Consider the following 21,473-nt stretch of genomic DNA (forward strand, 5'->3'; position numbering starts at 1 on the left):
AATTATCTTTATTCGTAACCAGAGACACTGCCTTGCCAGGTGATTTGATACTCTAATAATTGTGAAGTAGCCTGTACAGCACCCTCTCTCACCAGCTACTGTACTGTACGCAGGCTGATGCCTGTGGTGGATTTAGCTGACGTCATGAACGGAGCTGTCTGTCAATGCTTTGTTTGTAATATGGAAGTTTAGTGAGTAGACTGACTGCTTCTTCAGCGGTAGTCGAGAATAACTACGGACAAACTATTGTCTATGCGTCTTTTTTATTTGCATAACTGAACTGGTAAAGTATCGAGAGATTATAACGTCGTTATAAATGTCGTCTGGAGGGAACACGATTTTGGAGTCGTTTTAACTATTTACAACTTCGGATAGGCTTCTTGTTGCTGTTAATAGTACAAACAAATATTTCCTCCTTATATCGTTAAAATCTTGAATGCAGTTCTGAAACAACGGCAAAAAAACGACTCGTCAGACCGAATGAGTACTGTAAATTTTAGCGGCAATGAGGAGCTGGACTTCAGACTTATTTTCGGGGAGGAGGCGCAACAACAGCTAGGCCCCGTAGGTGAGTTCTCTTCTTTTTTTGATGCAACAATGTATTCGCTCTATTCGCCAAAGCCGTAATATAATGTTATAAAGTTAACCATTCGATGCCAATTTGCCGTTTTGCCTTGGCTACCTGGTCCTGGAGCCAAAGTAAAAGAACTACGAATGTAGGCTGCAGTCATTGACCTACATGTGTCGCTACTGTCTTGTAGGGCATGGTTCACCAACTGGCGGCCCACGGACCGAATTTGGCCCGCAGGTGATTTTATTTGGCCCCCAAATTTTCTGGATAAAAAAACCCCAAAAGTTTTTATTTGTTGAACATAAAATACTGTAAAAACACCATCCAATCATCTCCCAAGTGATTTAAATTTTCGAAATCTGTTCAAAGGTACGCATAATAAAGAGATTATATGTGATTTACACAAATGTAAACAAGGTTTGAAATGGTGTTTTAATCAAATATATCTGGTATACAAATTATTTGTAATTATGTTCTGGCCCCCTGACCACCCGCTCAAGAAAAAATCGTCCCGCTGCTGAATCTAGTTAATTATCCCTGTTGTAAGGTATCAATTGTATCCTAATAAACCTAGACTGTCAGATTCAGTTATAAGCATTTACTTTTTATATCTTTAAATGTGTAGTTTACTTAGGCAACATGAATGTTTTGAAAGTTTTAAAACTTATAACACACATATAAAATACGACGCCAGTGTTTTACGATTACACTGCATTAATACACCAGCCATTCTGAATGATGTGGAGTTTATTCAGTGGTGTAAAGTACTTAAGGAAAAATACTTGACAGTACTACTTAAGTCGTTTTTTGGGGTATCTGTACCAGACAATTTATTTAACTAGGCAAGTCAGTTAATAAGAACAAATTCTTATTTACAATGACAGCCTACCAGGGAACAGTGGGTTAACTGCCTTGTTCAGGGACACAATGACAGATTTTTACCTTGTCATCTCGGGGATTCGATCAAGCAACCTTTCGGTTACTGGCCCAACACTCTAACCACTAGGCTTCCTGCCGTCCCAATGGGACCCATCTCGTAAAGAAAGTTGACTCAAATTTGCCAAAAAGCACCTGGATGATCATCAAGACTCTTGGAGGAATGTTCTATGGACAGATGAGTCAAAAGTATAACTTTTTGGACAACATGAGTCCCATTATGCCTGGCGAAAACCAAACTCTGTATTCCACAGTAAGAACCTTATACCAACAGTCAAGCAGGGTGGTGGTAGTGTGATGGTTTGGGGATGATTTTCTGCCTCAGGACCTGGATGACTTCCCTTAATAGAAGGAACCATGAATTCTACAGGAGAATGTCAGGCCTCCATCTGTGCGCTGAAGCTGAAATGCAGCTGGGTCATGCGGCAAGACAATGATCCGAAACACACTATCAAGTCTACATGAAAATGGCAAAAAAAGCAACACATTTGAAGTTTGGAATGGCCTAGTCAAAGTCCAGACCTAATCCCAATTGAGATGTTTTGGCAGGACTTGAAATGAGCAGTTCATTCTTGAAAACCTCTGAGTTAAAGCAGTTCTGCATGCAAGAGTGGGCCAAAATTCCTCCACAGCGATGTGAGACTGATCAACGACTACAGGAAGCATTTGCAATGTATTGAGTGTAAGGGGGCAATTGCTTTTTCACACATGGGAATTGGGTATTGCATAACTTTGTTAATTAAATAGAGTAAGTATCCATTTTTTTTATTTTCATTATTTATTATTTATTTGTAAACTCAGGTTCCCTTTATCTAATATTACGTTTTGGTTGAAGATCTGATAACATTCAGTGTAAAAAAATATGCTACATTTTAGGGAAGGGAAGGGGGAAAATACTTTTTCATGGCACTGTACCTTAAAAAAAGAGGTAGGGGTGTGGATCAGAAAACCAGTCAGTATCTGGTTTGACCACCATTTGCCTCATGCAGCGCGACACATCTCATTTGCATAGAGTTGACCAGGCTGTTGATTATTGCCTGTGGAATGTTGTCCCACTCCTCTTCAATGGCTGTGCGAAGTTGCTGGATTTGGCGGGAACTGGAACACGCTGTAGTACACGTCGATCCAGAGAATCTCAAACATGCCCAATAGGTGACATGTCTGGTGAGTATGCAAGCCATGGAAGAACTGGGACATTTTCAGCTTCCAGGAATTGTGTACAGGTCCTTGCGACATGGGACAGCGAATTATCATGCTGAAACATGAGGTGATAGCGGATGAATGGCACGACAATGGGCCTCAAGATCTCGTAACGGTATCTCTGTGCTTTCAAATTGCCATTGATGAAATGCAATTGTGTTTGTTGTCCATAGCTTATGGCTGCTCATACCATAACCCCACCACCACCATGGAGCACTCTGTTCACAACGTTGACATCAGCAAACCGCTCACCAACACGATGCCATACACACTGTCTGCCACCTGCCCGGTACAGTTGAAATCGGGATTTATCCATGAAGAGCACACTTCTCCAGCGTGCCAGAGGCCATCGAAGGTGAGCATTTGCCCACTGATGTCGGTTACTACGCCAAACTGCAGTCAGGTCAAGACCCTGGAGAGGACGACGAGCACACATATGAGCTTCCCGGAGACGTTTTCTGACAGTTTGTGCAGAAATTCTTTGTTTGTGCAAACCCACAGTTTCATCAGTTGTCCGGATGGCTGGTCTCAGACGACACCGCCGGATGTGGAGGTCATGGGCTAGCGTGGTTATACGTAGTCTGCGGTTATGAGGCCGGTTGGAAGTACTGCTCACTTTCAGGGATGTAAGCAAATTTGTGCACACAATTTGAGATAAATAAGCTTTTTGTGCATGTGGCAAATTTCTGGGATGTTTTTTCAGGGGGGGTGGGGGGGGGGGGGGGGGGGGGGGTTGCAACTCAATATTAGTAAGGTGTTCTTAAGGTTTGGTGTACTCAGTGTATAACTATGTACTTTGTAGGATAAAATACTATTTTACTGACAACTGCCCATTTTGCTATTTTATTGGTATTGCACAAAGATAAAGATTTCAGCAGCAGTTTTCAGTAGAAAGGTACTCAAAAGGGATCAAATGCCAGCGACATTGGGGTATGAAAAGTGAAAGGTGATGTCTACTGTAATGGAAGAGCATAAATCATAATGATAGCCACCCACTCCCTTCTTGCCATCAGCCCTTCTCTTGTCTGTTTCCTTCCTTATTTCTAACGGTTGTAAATGGCACCCGCAGCTCATTCAGGCGCCACACTCTACCACCCAGCCAGAGGGGTTGCTGGGCCCATGTTGCATCAGATAATATTTATATTCATTACATTCATTGCATTTGGAAATAAGTCAAGGCCAAAGGCAATTATTTTATGTGCTCCATATCTAGGCACAATCAGCCATTTGACCTTTCACCCTCTTTGCATTTTGCATGCAGACCAGACCAGGCCAGAGAGAAACAGTGTGTGTGGGCGTGTGTCCTGTGTGAAACTGTTTATTAGTAGTAGGCCGCTTCTAATGCTGCTGCCTCTGCTCTGTTGACAGCTGTGAGCACATACAGTTATGCGAATTAGCCTGGCGAGTGCTGCTGTTAATCTATATATCGCCATTCTACAGTGGCCTCTGCTAAACAGGTCAGTCTCTATTCTTGTCTTCCCCACATTTTGTAGAGACTGCAATGGCATTTATGACAAACCTTTCCCAGTGGGTTAACCTATGGATGTCTAGGCTGTTGTAGGATAGATGCAAATAGAGAGTAATATATCAGAGAATTATCATTTGTTTGTCTGTTCCTTTGTCTGGACTCCGGATTAATACAGGGTGCAGTGGCACTGTTTTTATCTGCTACGCTCTAAAGAGTAGACACTTTACATTGCAAATGAACAACACTCTCAATTGGCCTACTTTCTTTCTATACCCAGCTGGTCCAGAACCTGATGACAGCACGCAATACTACACCACCCAGCCTATTGGCCAGGCCCTGGACGTACAACAGAGTCACCAGCGCCATCAAGCTGTCTCTAACCAGGCTCCTCTGCAGGCCCATGGTAACTACCACCCCAGCTCCAGCTATGAAGATCACGGTTCCAGATACAGTGCCACTGGACACATCCCCAAGGCATTTGACTGCCCAAGCATCCAAATCACATCCATCAGTCACCAAGAGCTGGTCTCCAGCCAGGATGCCTTGCTCATCAGCGGGGCAGATGGCGGGGGGGAGTGCAGCCGCGAGTGTTCCTCGTCCACGGATCACCTCTACCTGTCCCTGGACCCCTGTTACAGGGACTCATCCTCCCTGAACCCCAGCCCCTGCAGCAGCCTGTCCTCCAGGAGCTGGCTGTCTGACATGTCTTCCTGCGAGTCCTTCTCCCACGTGTATGATGACGTGGAGGCTGAGCTAAACGAGGCGGCCGCCCGCTTCACCCTGGGCTCCCCGCTGGCCTCTCCCCTGGCCTCCCCTATCTGCTCACCACAGGGCCAGGCCGCAGGGGGATTTGGGGTAGAGCTGTGGCAGCAGCAGTACTTCATGAGCACCTACTCACTCTCGCCCCACCAGTCCCCTCGCCAATCGCCCCGCCAGTCCCCCTGTCACTCCCCGCGCAACAGTGTCACAGATGAGAACTGGCTGAACCTGCATCCCACCTCCAGGTCTGGCTCAAGACCCACATCCCCTTGTGGGAAAAGAAGGCACTCCAGTGCCGACGTCCACTTAGCCTCCCCCTCCCCCTCGCCACACCACTCCCCCAGCCCCACACCGGGCCACTCTCCCAGGGGCAGTGTGACAGAGGATACCTGGGTGGCTGGAAGCCCTGGTGCCATGGGGGCCCTCCTGTACAGCTTCCCTGAGGTAGACGTTCCATCCAAGACCAGGAGGACCTCTCATCAGGGTCACATGGGTCTATTCCAAGCACAGGGAGATTCCGGGCAGGGGCTGGAAGACCACAGAGCTGCTTTGCCTTACCTGGATTCACCTGCAGAGGAGTCTGGGTCTACTCTAAAACAGGATGGCCTTTTTGAAGAAGTTTTTCTCTCGGTTCCCTCACACTTCACCTGGAGCAAACCCAAACTTGGCAACACACCCCTTTTCAGGTTTGTTATTCATAATCACATCGGCATCAATACTCACATGCGTGCTTCATAATGCCAACCACTGGTTGAAAACGTGTTCTCATTTCCCCGATCACTCAGCATGGTGCAGACATTGTACTATCATAGAACCCTTGCAAAGCAAAGGGTCAGCACAGCTTTACTAAAGGTGAAGAACAAAACACAGACCCCCATTGTATTTTTAACACCAAATCTGAATGACTGTATGTTTATGAGAAAGAGCTGCTGGGTCATATTCATTAGTGCACACACTCTGTAGCGAAATGTACCAAAACATAACAAAACAATGTCAATTTAAAATGAGCATTGCTTATTGGACAAGTTCAGGTCCCTCCCTGTTTCAGTCTGTTTCCTTCCATTTGCTGCCTAATTAATACAGCCCTGTGTTGGCTCCCCCACCCAGGACCTCGTCCCTGCCCCCTCTGGACTGGCCCCTGCCCAGCCAGTTTGGCCAGTGTGAGCTGAAGGTGGATGTGCAGCCGCGGGGCCACCACAGGGCCCACTATGAGACAGAGGGCAGTCGGGGGGCCATCAAGGCGGCCTCAGGAGGACACCCTTTAGTCAAGGTAATAAGCAAGACTTTCTCAAAATCATGACACCAGACCTGGATTCAATTAGTATTTTCACTTAGGAAGCTCAATCTAGCACAGATAAAGTATTTAGACACATTCTATGTAAATCCAAGTCAACATGACAAATGTATGTATAGAGGGTCAGTGTCAGGCTCTCACCTAGAATATCAATATGATTGTGCTATTGATACACTGCAAACTTTGAGGCTCTCTAAGAGATCAAAGCAAAACAGAAAATGGTTAAAACTTTATGCCTGGTTTGAATAAATAATGTTTTGATTAACTGCTGTTTGCAGTTCAGTTGTAACCTTGAAGTGTCAATCAACGTGTTATATCCTGAGATATCAAAGGAAGTGTTACATTGAATTGACTCTGGTGTTAAAGCCACACAGCTTCACTCTCTAGTCCTCTGTAATGCCACTAACAGTGTTTCCCCGTACATTACATCACATAGGCTGGTTCAACATTCCTCAATCTCATGCTCCTTTATGGCACAACAAATTTGTGGTGACCTCAATTGGTTTCAATTTGGACATTTCATTGTGGGCAATTCTGGATATCCCTTACAGGACTCCTGTAGGGAAAGCGCACTACAAACCCTCCATAAGTAAACTAAATAGTGCTCATCCTTCAGGTCACATTTTAGACGTTCTCTGAGTGTAATGCTATCTGTACAGAGCTTTGGTATTGTTTTGGCATACTGTTTATAAATAGACCCAAACATGATGAACACAGTTATGCATATGTAGTGAAATATACACTATTCAGTTCATGTTGTCATTATAATCACATTATAATCAGGTCTTCTTAGAAAACAGTGCTCAGAAAAAGAGTGCTCATAAGAAGAAGTGAAACAGTGTATTTATAGCTTTGTAGATCAAATGCTCTAGTATGCTTCAATAGTATGCTTATTAATATCTCTATGGATTGGTTTCATTTTCAGCTCATTGGATACAACGAGAAGCCAGTCAACCTGCAGATTTTCATTGGAACGGCAGACGATCGCTACTTGAGACCGCATGCCTTCTACCAGGTGCACAGAGTAACGGGAAAGACGGTGGCTACTGCTTGCCAGGAAAGTGTAATAAGCAGTACAAAGGTTCTGGAAATACCTCTGCTCCCCGAAAACAATATGTCCAGCAGGTACTGGTCATAACCATGCAAGATTTATGTTTTCAAAGGCAAAAAATATAACATTTGTGCTTCTGATTTATTCGTTTTATGATCTAAAATGTAAAATGGCTTCCACTGTGAATTCTATTCATTTTTTAAGATTTAGAACAGATCATAGCATGTAAAAAATGGGAATTGATTGTAATCTGAAGAATAAGCATATTTTTACATAGAGAATTTTTTTTGAAACAGACCATAGCTTTGCTAAACTCAGCAAAAACGGAAACGTCCTCTCACTGTCAACTGCATTTATTTTCAGCAAACTTAACATGTGTAAATATTTGTATGAACATAACAAGATTCAACAACTGAGACATAAACTGAACAGTTCCACAGACATGTAACTAACATAAATGGAATGTCTCCCTGAACAAAGGGGGGTCAAAATCAAAAGTAACAGTCAGTATCTTGTGGCCACCAGCTGCATTAAGTACTGCAGTGCATCTCCTCCTCATGGACTGCACCAGATTTGCCAGTTCTTGCTGTGAGATGTTACCCCACTCTTCCACCAAGGCACCTGCAAGTTCCCGGACATTTCTGGGGGGAATGGCCCTAGCCCTCACCCTCCGATCCAACATGTCCCAGACGTGCTCAATGGGATTGAGATCCGGGCTCTTCGCTGGCCATGGCAGAACACTGACATTCCTGTCTTTCAGGAAATCACGCACAGAACGAGCAGTGTGGCTGATGGCATTGTCATGCTGGAGGGTCATGTCAGGATGAGCCTGCAGGAAGGGTACCACATGAGGGAGGAGGACGTCTGCTCTGTAACGCACAGCGTTGAGATTGCCTGCAATGACAACAAGCTCAGTCCGACGATGCTGTGACACACCGCCCCAGACTATGACGGACCCTCCACCTCCAAATCGATCCCGCTCCAGAGTACAGGCCTGGGTGTAACGCTCATTCTTTCGACGATAAACGTGAATCTGACCATCACCCCTGGTGAGACAAAACCGCGACTCATCACTGAAGAGCACTTTTTGCCAGTCCTGTCTGGTCCAGCGACGGTGGGTTTGTGCCCGTTGTTGCCGGTGATGTTTGGTGAGGACCTGCCTTACAACAGGCCTACAAGCCCTCAGTCCAGCTTCTCTCAGCCTATTGCGGACAATCTGAGCACTGATGGAGCGATTGTGCGTTCCTGGTGTAACTCGGACAGTTGTTGTTGCCATCCTGTACCTGTCCCGTAGGTGTGATGTTCGGATGTACCGATCCTGTGCAGGTGTTGTTATACGTGGTCTGCCACTGCGAGGACGATCAGCTGTCCATCCTGTCTCCCTGTAGCACTGTCTTAGGCGTCTCACAGTACCGACATTGCAATTTATTTCCCTGGCCACATCTGCAGTCCTCATGCCTCCTTGCAGCATGCCTAAGGCACGTTCACGCAGATGAACAGGGACCCTGGGCATCTTTCTTTTGGTGTTTTTCAGAGTCAGTAGAAAGGCCTCTTTAGTGTCCTAAGTTTTCTGTGACGTTCATTGCCTACCGTCTGTAAGCTGTTAGTGTCTTAACGACCGTTCCATGGGTGCATGTTCATTAATTGGTTATGGGTCATTATGGGTCATTGGTTATGGGTCAAGCATGGGAAACCGTGTTTTAACCCTTTACAATGAAGATCTGTGAAGTTATTTGGATTTTTATGATTTATCTTTGAAAGACAGGGTCCTGAAAAAGGGAGGTTTCTTTTTTTGCTGAGTTTATTTTGTCATGGAAATGTGGCTGCCTTCCATAGTAGAAAAATCCAGGTATTATTTTGTCTCGAGACTAGATCTCTCTCACACTATCTGATACATGTTGTGACTAATCAACAAACTGCATAACACCATCAAATTACACATGAATAACTTGAACTATTCATAGCATTATAGGCCTATTTTATTAGGTTACTATATTCAATTATTAGCTTTTATATTCAAATGGCCTTTATATAATGTTGTCTTGTGCTTGTATGTCCTCCTCTATAGTATTGACTGTGCAGGCATCTTGAAGCTGAGGAACTCTGACATTGAGCTCAGGAAGGGGGAGACAGACATCGGGAGGAAGAACACACGTGTGCGAGTGGCATTCCGTGTGTATATCCCTCAGCCCAGCGGAAAGGTCATGTGCCTGCAAGCTGCCTCTATTCCTGTGGAGTGCTGTGAGTATCTTCAGTAGGGCTACATATTGTATATGGCAGGGTTCCCCAACTGGCGGCCCACAGGCCAAATTTGGCCCGCGTACGATTTTATTTTTCTGAACAAAATATAATAATATATTTAAAAAACAAAATAGATATATTTTTATAGATTGTTGGACAATAAAGACTAAAAACACCAGCAAATCATAATTTTGGAAATCTGTTCCAAAGTATTCCCATGCATAATAGAGAAATATATATGAACGTATACAAATGTAGCAAGGTTTGAAATTATTATGTTTTAGTTAAATATATCTGGTCCACAAATGATCTGTAATTATGTACCGGCCCCTGACCATCCTCTACTTGATGATCCCTTGTATATGGTATGTACATACATTCAAAGATACATGTACATGATTCATAGAGTCCTGAGTTTTTCTCCATTATGGGACTTAAAAAAAAAAGTTTACCTTAATTTAACATGTCAGTTAAGAACAAATTCTTATTTTCAATGGCAGCTTAGGAACAGTGGGTTAACTGCCTTGTTCAGGGGCAGAACAACACATTTTTACCATGTCAGCTCGGGGATTCGATCTTACAACCTTTCGGTTACTAGTCCAACACTCTAACCACTAGGCTACCCTGCCGACTTGACCAGGAAAACTCTTTATTTATGTAACCTGTATTAAGTTATTGGCTATAATAATTAGGTAAGACTATAACTAGAAGTCAGAGTTTTCCCCTTGAATTTATTTTATACAGTAGCTTACATAATGTTGTTTTACTGTACAGTATATAAAATAGTTAAATGTAATTGGCTTGCAGCCCAGCGCTCGGCCACAGACCTTCCCCAGATGGAGAGCTGCAGTCCCGTCAGCTGCTTGGTCAGTGGGGGGGAGGAGATGGTCATCACCGGCTCCAACATATCCCCAGAGTCAAAGGTCATCTTCCTGGAGAAAAGCCCTGGTAAGAGATGGTGACGCTGCCCAACTTTAGCAGAGGTTTATTAATGTGTTATTAATTGTGATGTTTTATCTCTCCAGATGGACACACACAATGGGAAGTTGACGGAAACGTTATTGGAGAAAAGAGTAAAAGAGTAAGTAGTAATGTACATTACATTAATAAAAGTTACATGAAATGGACCTCACAGAAACCGTGGATCCCTTGAATAGATAATCAATCATTTTGAAACATTCTCTTTGCAGTCCAGAATCGTGGTTGAGATTCCTACCTACCACAACACAACTGTGAGCTCTGCAGTCCAGGTGCAGTTCTATGTGTGTAACGGGAAGAGGAGAAGAAGCCAGACACAAAACTTCACATACTTGGCTGGTGCTTCTCCACACCATTATCCCACTGCCATTGACTGTACAGTTGTGGCAACTCGAGTGAAGCAAGAGCACAGAGACTCAGCCTATCTGTCTACCTGCACCAATCCCCTTGGCCTATATCCAACCAGCAGCCAGCTGACTTCTCCTGGCGTGGCCTTCTCTCAGGACAAGGCCTTGTATGGTTCCTCTGGTGGTCACCCAGTGCCTTGTGATCCACCCTCCCAGGCAGCATACACTCCCTCTGGCTCCTCGCCTCTTCAGCACTCCCCTCACCTCCACAGCTACAGCCCCCGTATGGGATACCAGCGGATAAGCCTTGTGCATACACCTGACCCCATGCCACCCCTTCGGACAAAGCCTGTCTACCAGGTCACACAACACAATGTGCCTTACAGCGGCCAGGCCAGCTCTCCCATGAGACCTGGCCCTGCCGCACCCCAGGTCAATCGACCTCAGTCTGCCCAGACCAAACCAGCTGCCTCCAGCCCTCATAGGGAAATGTACCAGAGCCTCATTGGACCTGATCTCTCTGGCGCCACTCTCCAGTCTGCGGGAAACCACACCCAGAATACAAGCCAGCTGCACTCTCTAAGCTACCACTGCTCCCAATCAGACTCTGACCTGGCAGCCCTACAGGCTGAGTATAATCTGAGCTATCACTCTGCCAGAAACTTGCCTGCCTCGTATTCCCCCACCCCTGGAGCACAAGCAACCTGCTCCACCTCCCCGTCAGCATCAGCCTCCTCTGGGGGTCCTCTGAGGCAACTGTCCCCCAGCAGAGCCCAGGGCCTGGCCTCTAGTAGTGACCCCCAGGAGTGTCCCCCGGCCCCCCATTTCCTTTTCTCAAACGACCAAGAGAAAGTGAACATCAAGCAGGAACCAGAGGAGAAGCTGCCTCTCGGCAACATGAGGCTCCAGGAGATCACACTGGATGATGGTAAGAGGCTCAGATGATAAATGTTCTCTAGGGCAGGTATTCCCAAACTTGGTTACTGGGGTATGCGCAATGCTGTCGGGGGTACGGCAATAAAAAAGTGATTAATATAAAAACTTATTTTTTTATTATTAAAAACATTTATATAAAACATTTAAATATTCAAAAATTTTCAAACAGTATATTTTCCAACGGCGCTATACATTTGTGTGAGTTTTTTTTCTCGCCTGAGTATCCTCGTTTTACTGCCTAAAATGAAACCATCTGGTGTTCAGCAAAATAACAACACAATGTCAAATACAGGTAGTCTAGTCAAATAATTAACATCCAATTACATTAACCGTTACTCTCGCGGGAATTCCACTAACGGTCCGTATGTAGTCAAACGTAGCTGCTGCTCATTCCGTTTGCTCGAAAATTGTTAAATGGTTAAAAAAAGACACATACCAGCTACTACCAGTACTACACCTGCACAAGTTGTTTTGCTTCCACGAGCACATCCAATGCTAGCACCAGTAATTCTACATTTGTTGTTAGCCCAGCTAGCATGGACACTGACAGTTGTGAATCTGATGCATCCGAAGAGCTACTGCCCCCTTACCCGGGAAAGCACCGAACAACAGACAGGGACGTTGGACCATCGAAGAGGCACAAATATGATGAGATCTCAATTGATTTGTTGTTCACTTATATTGGGAGTTGTGCCTTTCCTCAGCCACAGTGTGATATATGTGCAAAAGTACTATCTGACAACTCAATGAGACTTTCACTCTTGCGCAGACATTTAGAAACAAAACACGTCAATTTGAAAAATAAGCCGCGTGTGTTTTTTGAGCGAGAATTAATTCTACTTTTGACTAGTAAGTTATGTATAAAAGCAGATACCATTGATAAGAAGGGGCTGGAAGAGTCTTATATGGTGAGCTACCGAGTGACGAGGACAGGCAAGCCTCATACTATTGTGGAGGACTTAATTATTCCTGCTGCCGCGGATATGGCTGGGACAATGCTGGGGGAAAAGGCCAAAAATGCTATACAGACAATGACTTCATCAAACAACACTGTTTCATGACGCATCAGTGACATGGCAGGAGATGTTTTGAAACAATTACTGCTTCGCATACAAGCCAGTGAATTCTATGCGTTACAGCTGGATGAGTCAACAGACGTGGCAGGCCTGGCACAGCTCCTGGTATATGTCTGTTACGTTTATGGGGGGTCAATCAAGGAAGACATCCTCGTCTGCAAACCACTGGAAACCAGGACAACAGGAGAGGATATTTTTTAAGTACTGGACAGCTTTGTGACATCAAATGGACTTTGGTGGTCAAGATGTGTTGGTATCTGTACTGATGCCGTAAAATGACAGGGAGACATAGCGGAGTGGTAACGAGCGTGCAAGCAGTTGCTCCCGACGCCACTTGGGTACACTGCAGCATCCACCGAGAGTCTCTTGCTGCCAAAGGAATGCCTGACAGGTTGAAAGACGTTTTGGACACTACAGTGAAATTAGTTAACTTTGTTAAAGCAAGGCCCCTGAACTCTCGTGTGTTTTCTGCACTATGCAATGCTATGGGCAGCGACCATGTAACGCTTTTACAACATACAGAAGTGCGCTGGTTATCAAGGGGCAAGGTATTGACACGTTTTTTAAATTGAGAGACGAGCTTAAAGTTTTCTTTACTGGCCATAATTTTCACTTGTCTGACCACTTGTCTGACCGACTCACGATGACGAGTTTCTAACACGACTGGCCTAGCTGGATGATGTTTTTTCTCACCTGAATGATCTGAATCTAGGATTACAGGAACTATATTCAATGGACTCTCTGCAACTATATTCAATGTGCGGGACAAAATTGAGGCTATAATTAAGAAGTTGGAGCTCTTCTCTGTCTGCATTAACAAGGACAGAGAAGAGCTCCAACACACAGGTCTTTCCATCATTGTATGATTTTTTTGTGTGCAAATGGACGACGTCAAATGTGATATAGCGAAGCAGCTGAGTGAGTTGGGTGCGCAATTACGCAGTTACTTTCCTGAAACGGATGACACAAACAACTGGATTCATTATCCCTGTCATGCCCTGCCTCCAGTCCACTTACTGATATCTGAACAAGAGAGCCTCATCGAAATTGAAACAAGCGGTTCTGTGAAAATTTTATTTAATCAGAAGCCACTGCCAGATTTCTATCCTGCGTTGGAAAATCGCGCTGTTAAGACACTGATGCCCTTTGCAACCACGTACCTATGTGAGAGTGGATTCTAGGCCCTCACTAGCATGAAAAATAAATACAGGCACAGACTGTGTGTGGATTTTTTTTTAAGACTGAGACGCTGTCCAATACAAAACAACATTGCAGAGTTATGTGCATCCTTTTAAGCACACCCTTCTCATTAACCTGTGGTTAATTCCTGAGTTATTCACAATTTTCAATTAACAAATAAAGTTTTATATGTAAGATGGCAAAATAAAGAGCAAAATTATTGATTATTATTATGTTATTATTTGTGACATGCTCCTATAAGAGCTCTTTGTCACTTGCCACGAGTTGCCTTGTGACAAAAACTCACACTCATTCTTATGTTAAATGAATGTATCGTATAGTTTGTGTGTGGCAGGCTTACAATGATGTCAAAAAACAACATTTGAGAGTGCGCTGACCCTTGTGCTAGCTGGAGGTTGAATGTTTGAAGGGGTACTGGACTATAAAAAGTTTGGGAACCACTGATCTTGGGTATTTAGAGCACAGTTATTACTGGGCCAATAGCTATGAATGAAGGGGTAGAATAGATGATTTTTCCCTATCTGATCGGTCTTATTTATTTTATTCTCAGGAGAGTTACTTTAAAGAAATCGGTTAGAAAGCAGAAATAAAGAACATTACAGTGCAGGAATCAATGGATGCCATTGCACTGTGGGCTAGGTGATAGGCAGCAGTAGGGCTGGCTGTAATTACAAGCCTTCAGGGGCCAGGCAATGAACCATTAAGCTCAGGCTCTCACCATGCCGACCAGATATTTTAATGAATCACCTCTCGCTGGACGGACTGTGTTTGTCCCAACCACACAGTCAGTCACTGTTGCCCAGTTTTCTTGTCACCATAGGCATATGCCCACTGGGTCTTTGTTTGCTGTCCTACAGGGCTGCATGGCTGCCTGCCGTTGTATGTGTGTGTGCGCGGTTGTGCACATATGTGCACATATGTCTATGTGTGTTTGCGTACATTATGATCTAGGTCAGGGCTCTCCAACCCTGTAGGTTATCTAGCATACCTAATTCGAATAATTAGCTGGTTGATCAGCTGCATCAGGTTAGTCACAACTGGGGTTGGAGTGAAAACCTAATACCAGGTAGCTCTCCAGGAACAGGGTTGAAGAACGCTGATCTAGGTTAATTATAGGCAGGAGCCCTGGTTGCTAGTTGAGGAGATAACACTTTTAACTGTGATTGACACTATAGACACTATAATCACACAGATGGTAACTTGCATGCTAATCTGCTTCAGTTACCGTCTGTGGCACAGCTGTCACAGTGCAGTGATGCCAGGTATTCATAGCACCCCCACAACCCCCTCACTACATATGGCTTGGAAATAAGACACCTGGTCTGAGTTTGGTGGAAGGGTCCTCTTTGAACTTGGACTTTCACCCTACAGGGTTTCTGCGACTCTGATACATAAATTAAGGTACAGCAAGCTTATGCCACATTAGGTGATAATGATTTAATTCAAAGGATTTAATCCATTTTAATTTCAAATGACAGTGATTTCATTGATTTACAGTGCTGGGATCTTTTAGTTTTAGTAATTTTGTTTTGCTTAACTTCTTATGGTTGGGGGCAGTATTGAGTAGCTTGGATGAATAAGGTGCCCAGAGTAAACTGCCTGCTACTCAGTCCCAGAAGCTAAGATATGCATATTATTAGTAGATTTGGATAGAAAACACTCTGAAGTTTCTGAAACTGTTTGAATGATGTCTGTGAGTATAACATAACTCATATGGCAGGCAAAAACCTGAGAAAAAATCCAGCCAGGAAGTGGGAAATCTAAGGTTTGTAGTTTTTCGACTCATCGCCTATCGAATATACAGTGGGATATTGGTCATATTGCACTTCCTAGGGCTTCCACTAGATGTCAACAGTCTTTAGAATTTTGTTTGATGCTTCTACTGTGAAGAAGAGGGGAATGAGGGCTCTTTGAGTCAGGGGTCTGGCAGAGTGCCACGAGCTGACCACGCGCGTTCACATGAAAGTTAGCTTGCGTTCCATTGCATTTCTGAATCAAATCAAATCAAGTTTATTTTATATAGCCCTTCGTACATCAGCTAATATCTCGAAGTGCTGTACAGAAACCCAGCCTAAAACCCCAAACAGCAAGCAATGCAGGTGTAGAAGCACGGTGGCTAGGAAAAACTCCCTAGAAAGGCCAAAACCTAGGAAGAAACCTAGAGAGGAACCAGGCTATGAGGGGTGGCCAGTCCTCTTCTGGCTGTGCCGGGTGGAGATTATAACAGAACATGGCCAAGATGTTCAAAATGTTCATAAGTGACAAGCATGGTCAAATAACAATCAGGAATAAATGTCAGTTGGCTTTTCATAGCCGATCATTAAGAGTTGAAAACAGCAGGTCTGGGACAGGTAGGGGTTCCATAACCGCAGGCAGAACAGTTGAAACTGGAATAGCATAATAATGACAACAAAGGAATTCTCCGGTTGAAACATTATTGAAGATTTATGATAAAAACATCCTAAAGATTGATTCTACACATCGTTTGACATGTTTCTATGGACTGTAATGGAACTTTTTGACTTTTCGTCTGCTCGCGCCTCATGAATTTGGATTACTGGGCTAAACGCGCGAACAAAAAGGAGGTATTTGGACAAATTATGTACTTTATTGAACAAATCAAACATTTATTGTGGAACTGGGATTCCTGGGAGTGCATTCTGATGAAGATCATCAAAGGTAAGTGGATATTTATAACGCTATTTCTGTCTTCTGTTGACTCCAACATGGTTTTGTTGTCTGAGCGCTGTACTCGGATTATTGCATGGTTTGCTTTTTCCGTAAAGTTTTTTTGAAATCTGACACAGCGGTTGCATTAAGGAGAAGTATATCTCTAATTCTGTGCATAACACTTGTATCTTCTATTCAAGTTTATGATGACTATTTCTGTAAATTGATGTGGCTCTCTGCAAAATCACCAGATGTTTTGGAAGCAAAACATTACTGAACGTAACGCGCCAATGTAAACTGAGATTTTTGGATATAAATATGCACTTTATCGAACAAAACATACATGTATTGTGTAACATGAAGTCCTATGAGTGTCATCTGATGAAGATCATCAAAGGTTAGTGATTAATTTTATCTCTGTGTCTGCTTTTTGTGACTCCTCTCTTTGGCTGGAAAAATGGCTGTGTTTTTCTGTGACTAGGTACTGATCTAACATAATCGTTTGGTGTGCTTTTGTCGTAAAGCCTTTTTGAAATCGGACACTGTGGTGGGATTAACAACAAGTTTATCTTTAAAATGGTGGGAAATACTTGTATGTTTGAGGAATTTTAATTATGAGATTTCTGTTGTTTGAATTTGGCGCCCTGCACTTTCACTGGCTGTTGTCAAATCGATCCCATTAACGGGATCTTAGCCGATCTCAGCCATAAGAGGTTTAAAGCATAAAATAGTTTAAGGCCCTTACAGTGTCTTGTAACTGGTCTTGGAGGAAGGGAGCTGGTGCAGTCAAGCTGTCTGAGTTCCCGTCAGACTGTTGGTTGGAAAAGCCAGGGACTTGTTATTTCGGTCCCCACAGTGCTAGCCTGGTGCTGTGTGTTTGTTTACATATGTTTGTTTGGGCGGCAGGTAAGCAGTTAGAGCGTTGGGCCAGTAACCAAAAGGACTGATGATTTGAATACCCGAGCCGACAAGGTGAAACATCTGTCGCTGTGCCCTTCAGCAAGGCATTTAACCCCAATTTACTTCATGGGTGCTGTACTACTATGGCTGACCCTGTAAACAACACATTTCACTGCACCTATCCAATGTATGTGACAATGAAACATATATATTATTATTATTTTATTTTTTTACTTGTGGTCTTTCATCTACCCTCATACACAGCTCGGGTTTCAAACACACCACATTTTCATGGGCAGGCTATGAATAGACAGTGTATATGTGGCCTTATGATCCATGTGTTTTTGTTGCACTGTGGGGAATATAAATAGACATCACAAATACAGACCGGAGCCTCAGCCATCGACATGGATCACACCATTTGATAAAGCTCCAGAATATGTTTTCACCATACAGCCAACTCTAACCTTTAGACAAGGCCTCAATGCTTGGTCATTTTTCATAATGCGTGACATTTTTAGAGGGAGAGTGTCACTAAAATAATACAATGTACAGATGTAGGATCTTAATTTGATCAGTCTTTTGTTGATGAGAGTTTTCCTGCACAGCAGGAAATGCAAATACTTCTAAAGTTTTTAATTTCCACTTTAAAATTTCAACCTGATTTGCCCTAACGTAAAGTGTATCATCCCGTACAAAAAAATATGAATGAATTATAATCAACATAATAATTCACATTTCCTGTTGCTGCAGGATAATTTTCCAGCTGTAGCAAACTGGCTCAAATTAAGATCCTACATCTGTATCAACAATGCACTGCATTGTATGTGTCAATGTTGTATTGCTTGATGTGTCATTTACTTTTTACATTTGTGATTTGGTTTATATTTAGGAGATGGGCAATGCTGCTCTCAGATGGCTGAATCAACTATAAAGAAACCAACAACAAGAGGCTTGAAACTAAACCCCTGTGTGTCTCTCTTTTGCAGTGAATGAGATCATCGACAGAGACATATCTCAGCTCATTGGTGGTGGTGCAGCAGAGTCCAGCCAACCAGGACAGGATCCTTATGAATGGGATTCTGTGATTCTCCAGTGACAATGTTCTTCCATTCTTTGTCTTTCATTCGTTTTCTAATCATCATTACTCAGGACATGAGTTGACTGGTGCTATCAATGCATTTGGCAGTTCTATTATTAACTGATCACAATTTTGATGGCAAAACTGTGGTGGCTAAAAGAGATTCTCCTGTTCTTTTGTATACTTTTTAGCCAGTAGTTTTGAAAGTAGCACTCACAAGCCAAAAGTTGTCCCTGAAAATGTCACATATGTCACATATGTGCACCAAGTCATTGCTCTCTCTGTCGCTCTGCTGTGTGTGCATCTTGCTAGCTGTCAATCAAATGGCTAGGGGCTGAAGCTCATTGGCTAGAACTTGAATTGCTGGGGGGCTGGCCCATGTGGGGGAAAATGTAGCGAAAATGGCACAGCACAGCTTCACAAAAAACAGTCGCTTTCAAACGAGGGATTTCGTGACTAATTGAGAGAAGACAGTAATTCTGCTCATAGATTATGCATGTATGAACTACACATTGACACATCCATCCCAAAACGGGAGGTTGAAAAAATAATTCGTAGTCACCAAAGTTCCCAAGCATGTCTTTAACTGGTGCAATTACCAACCCAGTCGCTGGTAATTCATACAGGTGGTTAGGTTGTAGAGAAGTTATGCCTGTTTAACAGATCAGGATTTTCAAGTCAAACTAAAGTATCTTTCAGGAAAAAAGATGGCTATGCCTCTCATACCAAAGATTTTCCTGTCGCCTTTTGAAAAAGAGCAGATGGAGGCACAGCTAAAATATGTCAACTAATGTCTATAAATGCATAAAAATTACTAATTTGCTGTTGAAAGAACCTTGATGTCAATGAAGAGGCTGAAGAAGGCCAAATAGTAAATGCTGTGTTAATGTAATATTTATTAGCAAAATACATTAGATTTTAATCTATTTTTTTATACTGTAGCTCTTGCAGTTGTATGATTCTTTAGAATAATGATACATTTCCGTAGCCTTGTATTGCCGGCCTGGTATTGTATGCCCATTTTCTATTTCAAGATTTTACTTTCCAAAGAAGTTACAATTTTATAAAGAATTATATGACACTCTTTGGCAATATGTCAGGTGTGAAGCAGCTATTTCAAAGTCAAAGATTCTTCATCAGGTGGTTTTGTTCAATTAAAAAAAATATATATATATTGTTGGCTGTATCTATGAGTGGTTTCAAAATCATATAGGCCTACAACAGGTGGGTCGTGGGTGTAGGTGGTTACACTTTCTCCTTTTTTCCCACTCAGTCAACACATGCATGATGTTGCGACCACAGGAATGGGACAACATGTACAGTGTCTTCAGAAAGTATTCACACCCCTTGACTTTTTTTAAATGGATTGAATTCAGATTTTGTGTCACTGGCCTACACAATAGCCCATAATGTCAAAGTGGAATTCTGTTTTTAGAATTTTTTGTAAATTATTTTCAAATTAAAAGCTGAAATATCTTGAGTCAATAAGTATTCAACCCCTTTGTTATGGAAAGCTTAACAAGTCACATAATAAGCTCCTGTGTGCAACAATAGTGTTTAACATGATTTTGGAATAACTATCTCCTCTCTGTACCCCACACATACAATTATATGTAAGGTCCCACAGTCGAGCAGTGAATTTCAAACATAGATTCAAACAGAAAGACCAGGTAGGTTTTCGAATGCCATGCAAAGAAGGGCACCTATTTGTAGATGGGTAAAAAAAAAATCACATTCACTACAAAGATACAGGCATCCTTCTTAAAACCTCTTGAAGCTAGGGGGCAGAATTTTTATGTTTGGAAAAATAACATTCCCAATGTAAGCTGCCTATTTCTCAGGTCCAGATGCTAGAATATGCATATAATTGACAGAGTAGGATAGAAAACACTCTAAAGTTTCCAAAACTGTCAAAATATTGTCTGTGAGTATAACAGAACTGATTTTGCTGGCGAAAACCTGAGGAAATCCAACCCAGAAGTGACTCTTATTTTGAAAAATCACTGTTCCATTGCCTGCCTTTCGTCCATTTAAAGGGATATCAACCAGATTCCTTTTCCAATGGCTTCCTCGGGGTGTGAACAGTCTTTAGACATAGTTTCAAGCTTTTATTTTGAAAAAAGAGCGAGATTTATCAAAACGCGTCAGTGGATAGACGGATGCCCTTACGTTAGTTAATGCGCGCGACACTGGATCTCTACATTTTCTTTCTCTCCAGTATTGAATAGTTTACAGTCCGGTTGAAATATTATCAATTATTGATGTTAAAAACAACCTGAGGATTGATTATTAAAAACGTTTGACATGTTTCTACGAACTTTACGGATACTATTTGGAATTTGTCAAGCCTTGATGTCCTGCCTAAGGCTGTGGAATACTGAACATAACGCGCCAAACAAATGGAGGTTTTTTGATATAAAAATAATCTTTATCGAAGAAAAGGAAGATTTATTGTGTAACTGGAAATCTCGTGAGTGCAAACATCCGAAGATCATTGTAACGTCGTTCGTCTGAGGAAGAAGGAGTAGACCAAAGCGCAGCGTGGTACGTGTTCATGATGTTTTAATATAGCCTGAACACTGAAACAAAAAACAAAAGTGGAAAAAAACGCAACAGTTCTGTCAGTCACTCACACAAAACAACTACCCACAAAACACAGGTGGGAAAATGCTACCTAAGTATGGTTCTCAATCAGAGACAACGATAGACAGCTGCCTCTGATTGAGAACCACACCTGGCCAAACACATAGAAATAGATACCAGAG

At 42.8% G+C, this 21,473-nt stretch overlaps 1 protein-coding gene across 1 annotated transcript; it reads left to right on the forward strand.

The window, feature by feature from the left end:
• Positions 1 to 43: 43 nt before the first annotated feature.
• Positions 44 to 20,188, forward strand: nfatc3b (nuclear factor of activated T cells 3b). Its single transcript, XM_055933501.1, has 9 exons — positions 44 to 568; positions 4,453 to 5,620; positions 6,042 to 6,204; positions 7,154 to 7,353; positions 9,348 to 9,520; positions 10,328 to 10,468; positions 10,546 to 10,601; positions 10,711 to 11,773; positions 18,617 to 20,188. Exons 1-9 carry the CDS (start codon positions 481 to 483, stop codon positions 18,724 to 18,726), a joined length of 3,162 nt encoding a protein of 1,053 aa, XP_055789476.1. The 5' UTR covers positions 44 to 480; the 3' UTR covers positions 18,727 to 20,188.
• Positions 20,189 to 21,473: the final 1,285 nt, after the last annotated feature.

The sequence above is a fragment of the Salvelinus fontinalis genome, chromosome 9 (assembly GCF_029448725.1).
Source record: "Salvelinus fontinalis isolate EN_2023a chromosome 9, ASM2944872v1, whole genome shotgun sequence".
NCBI classification, from domain to species: Eukaryota; Metazoa; Chordata; class Actinopteri; order Salmoniformes; family Salmonidae; genus Salvelinus; species Salvelinus fontinalis.

Excerpts from the sequence above, each read along its gene's own strand:
- nfatc3b (XM_055933501.1), top strand. The coding sequence starts at position 481 with ATGAGTACTGTAAATTTTAGCGGCAATGAGGAGCTGGACTTCAGACTT. Across the intron at positions 6,205-7,153 it reads GAGGACACCCTTTAGTCAAG|CTCATTGGATACAACGAGAA; the intron begins GTAATAAGCAAG and ends TTTCATTTTCAG. Across the intron at positions 7,354-9,347 it reads GAAAACAATATGTCCAGCAG|TATTGACTGTGCAGGCATCT; the intron begins GTACTGGTCATA and ends CCTCCTCTATAG.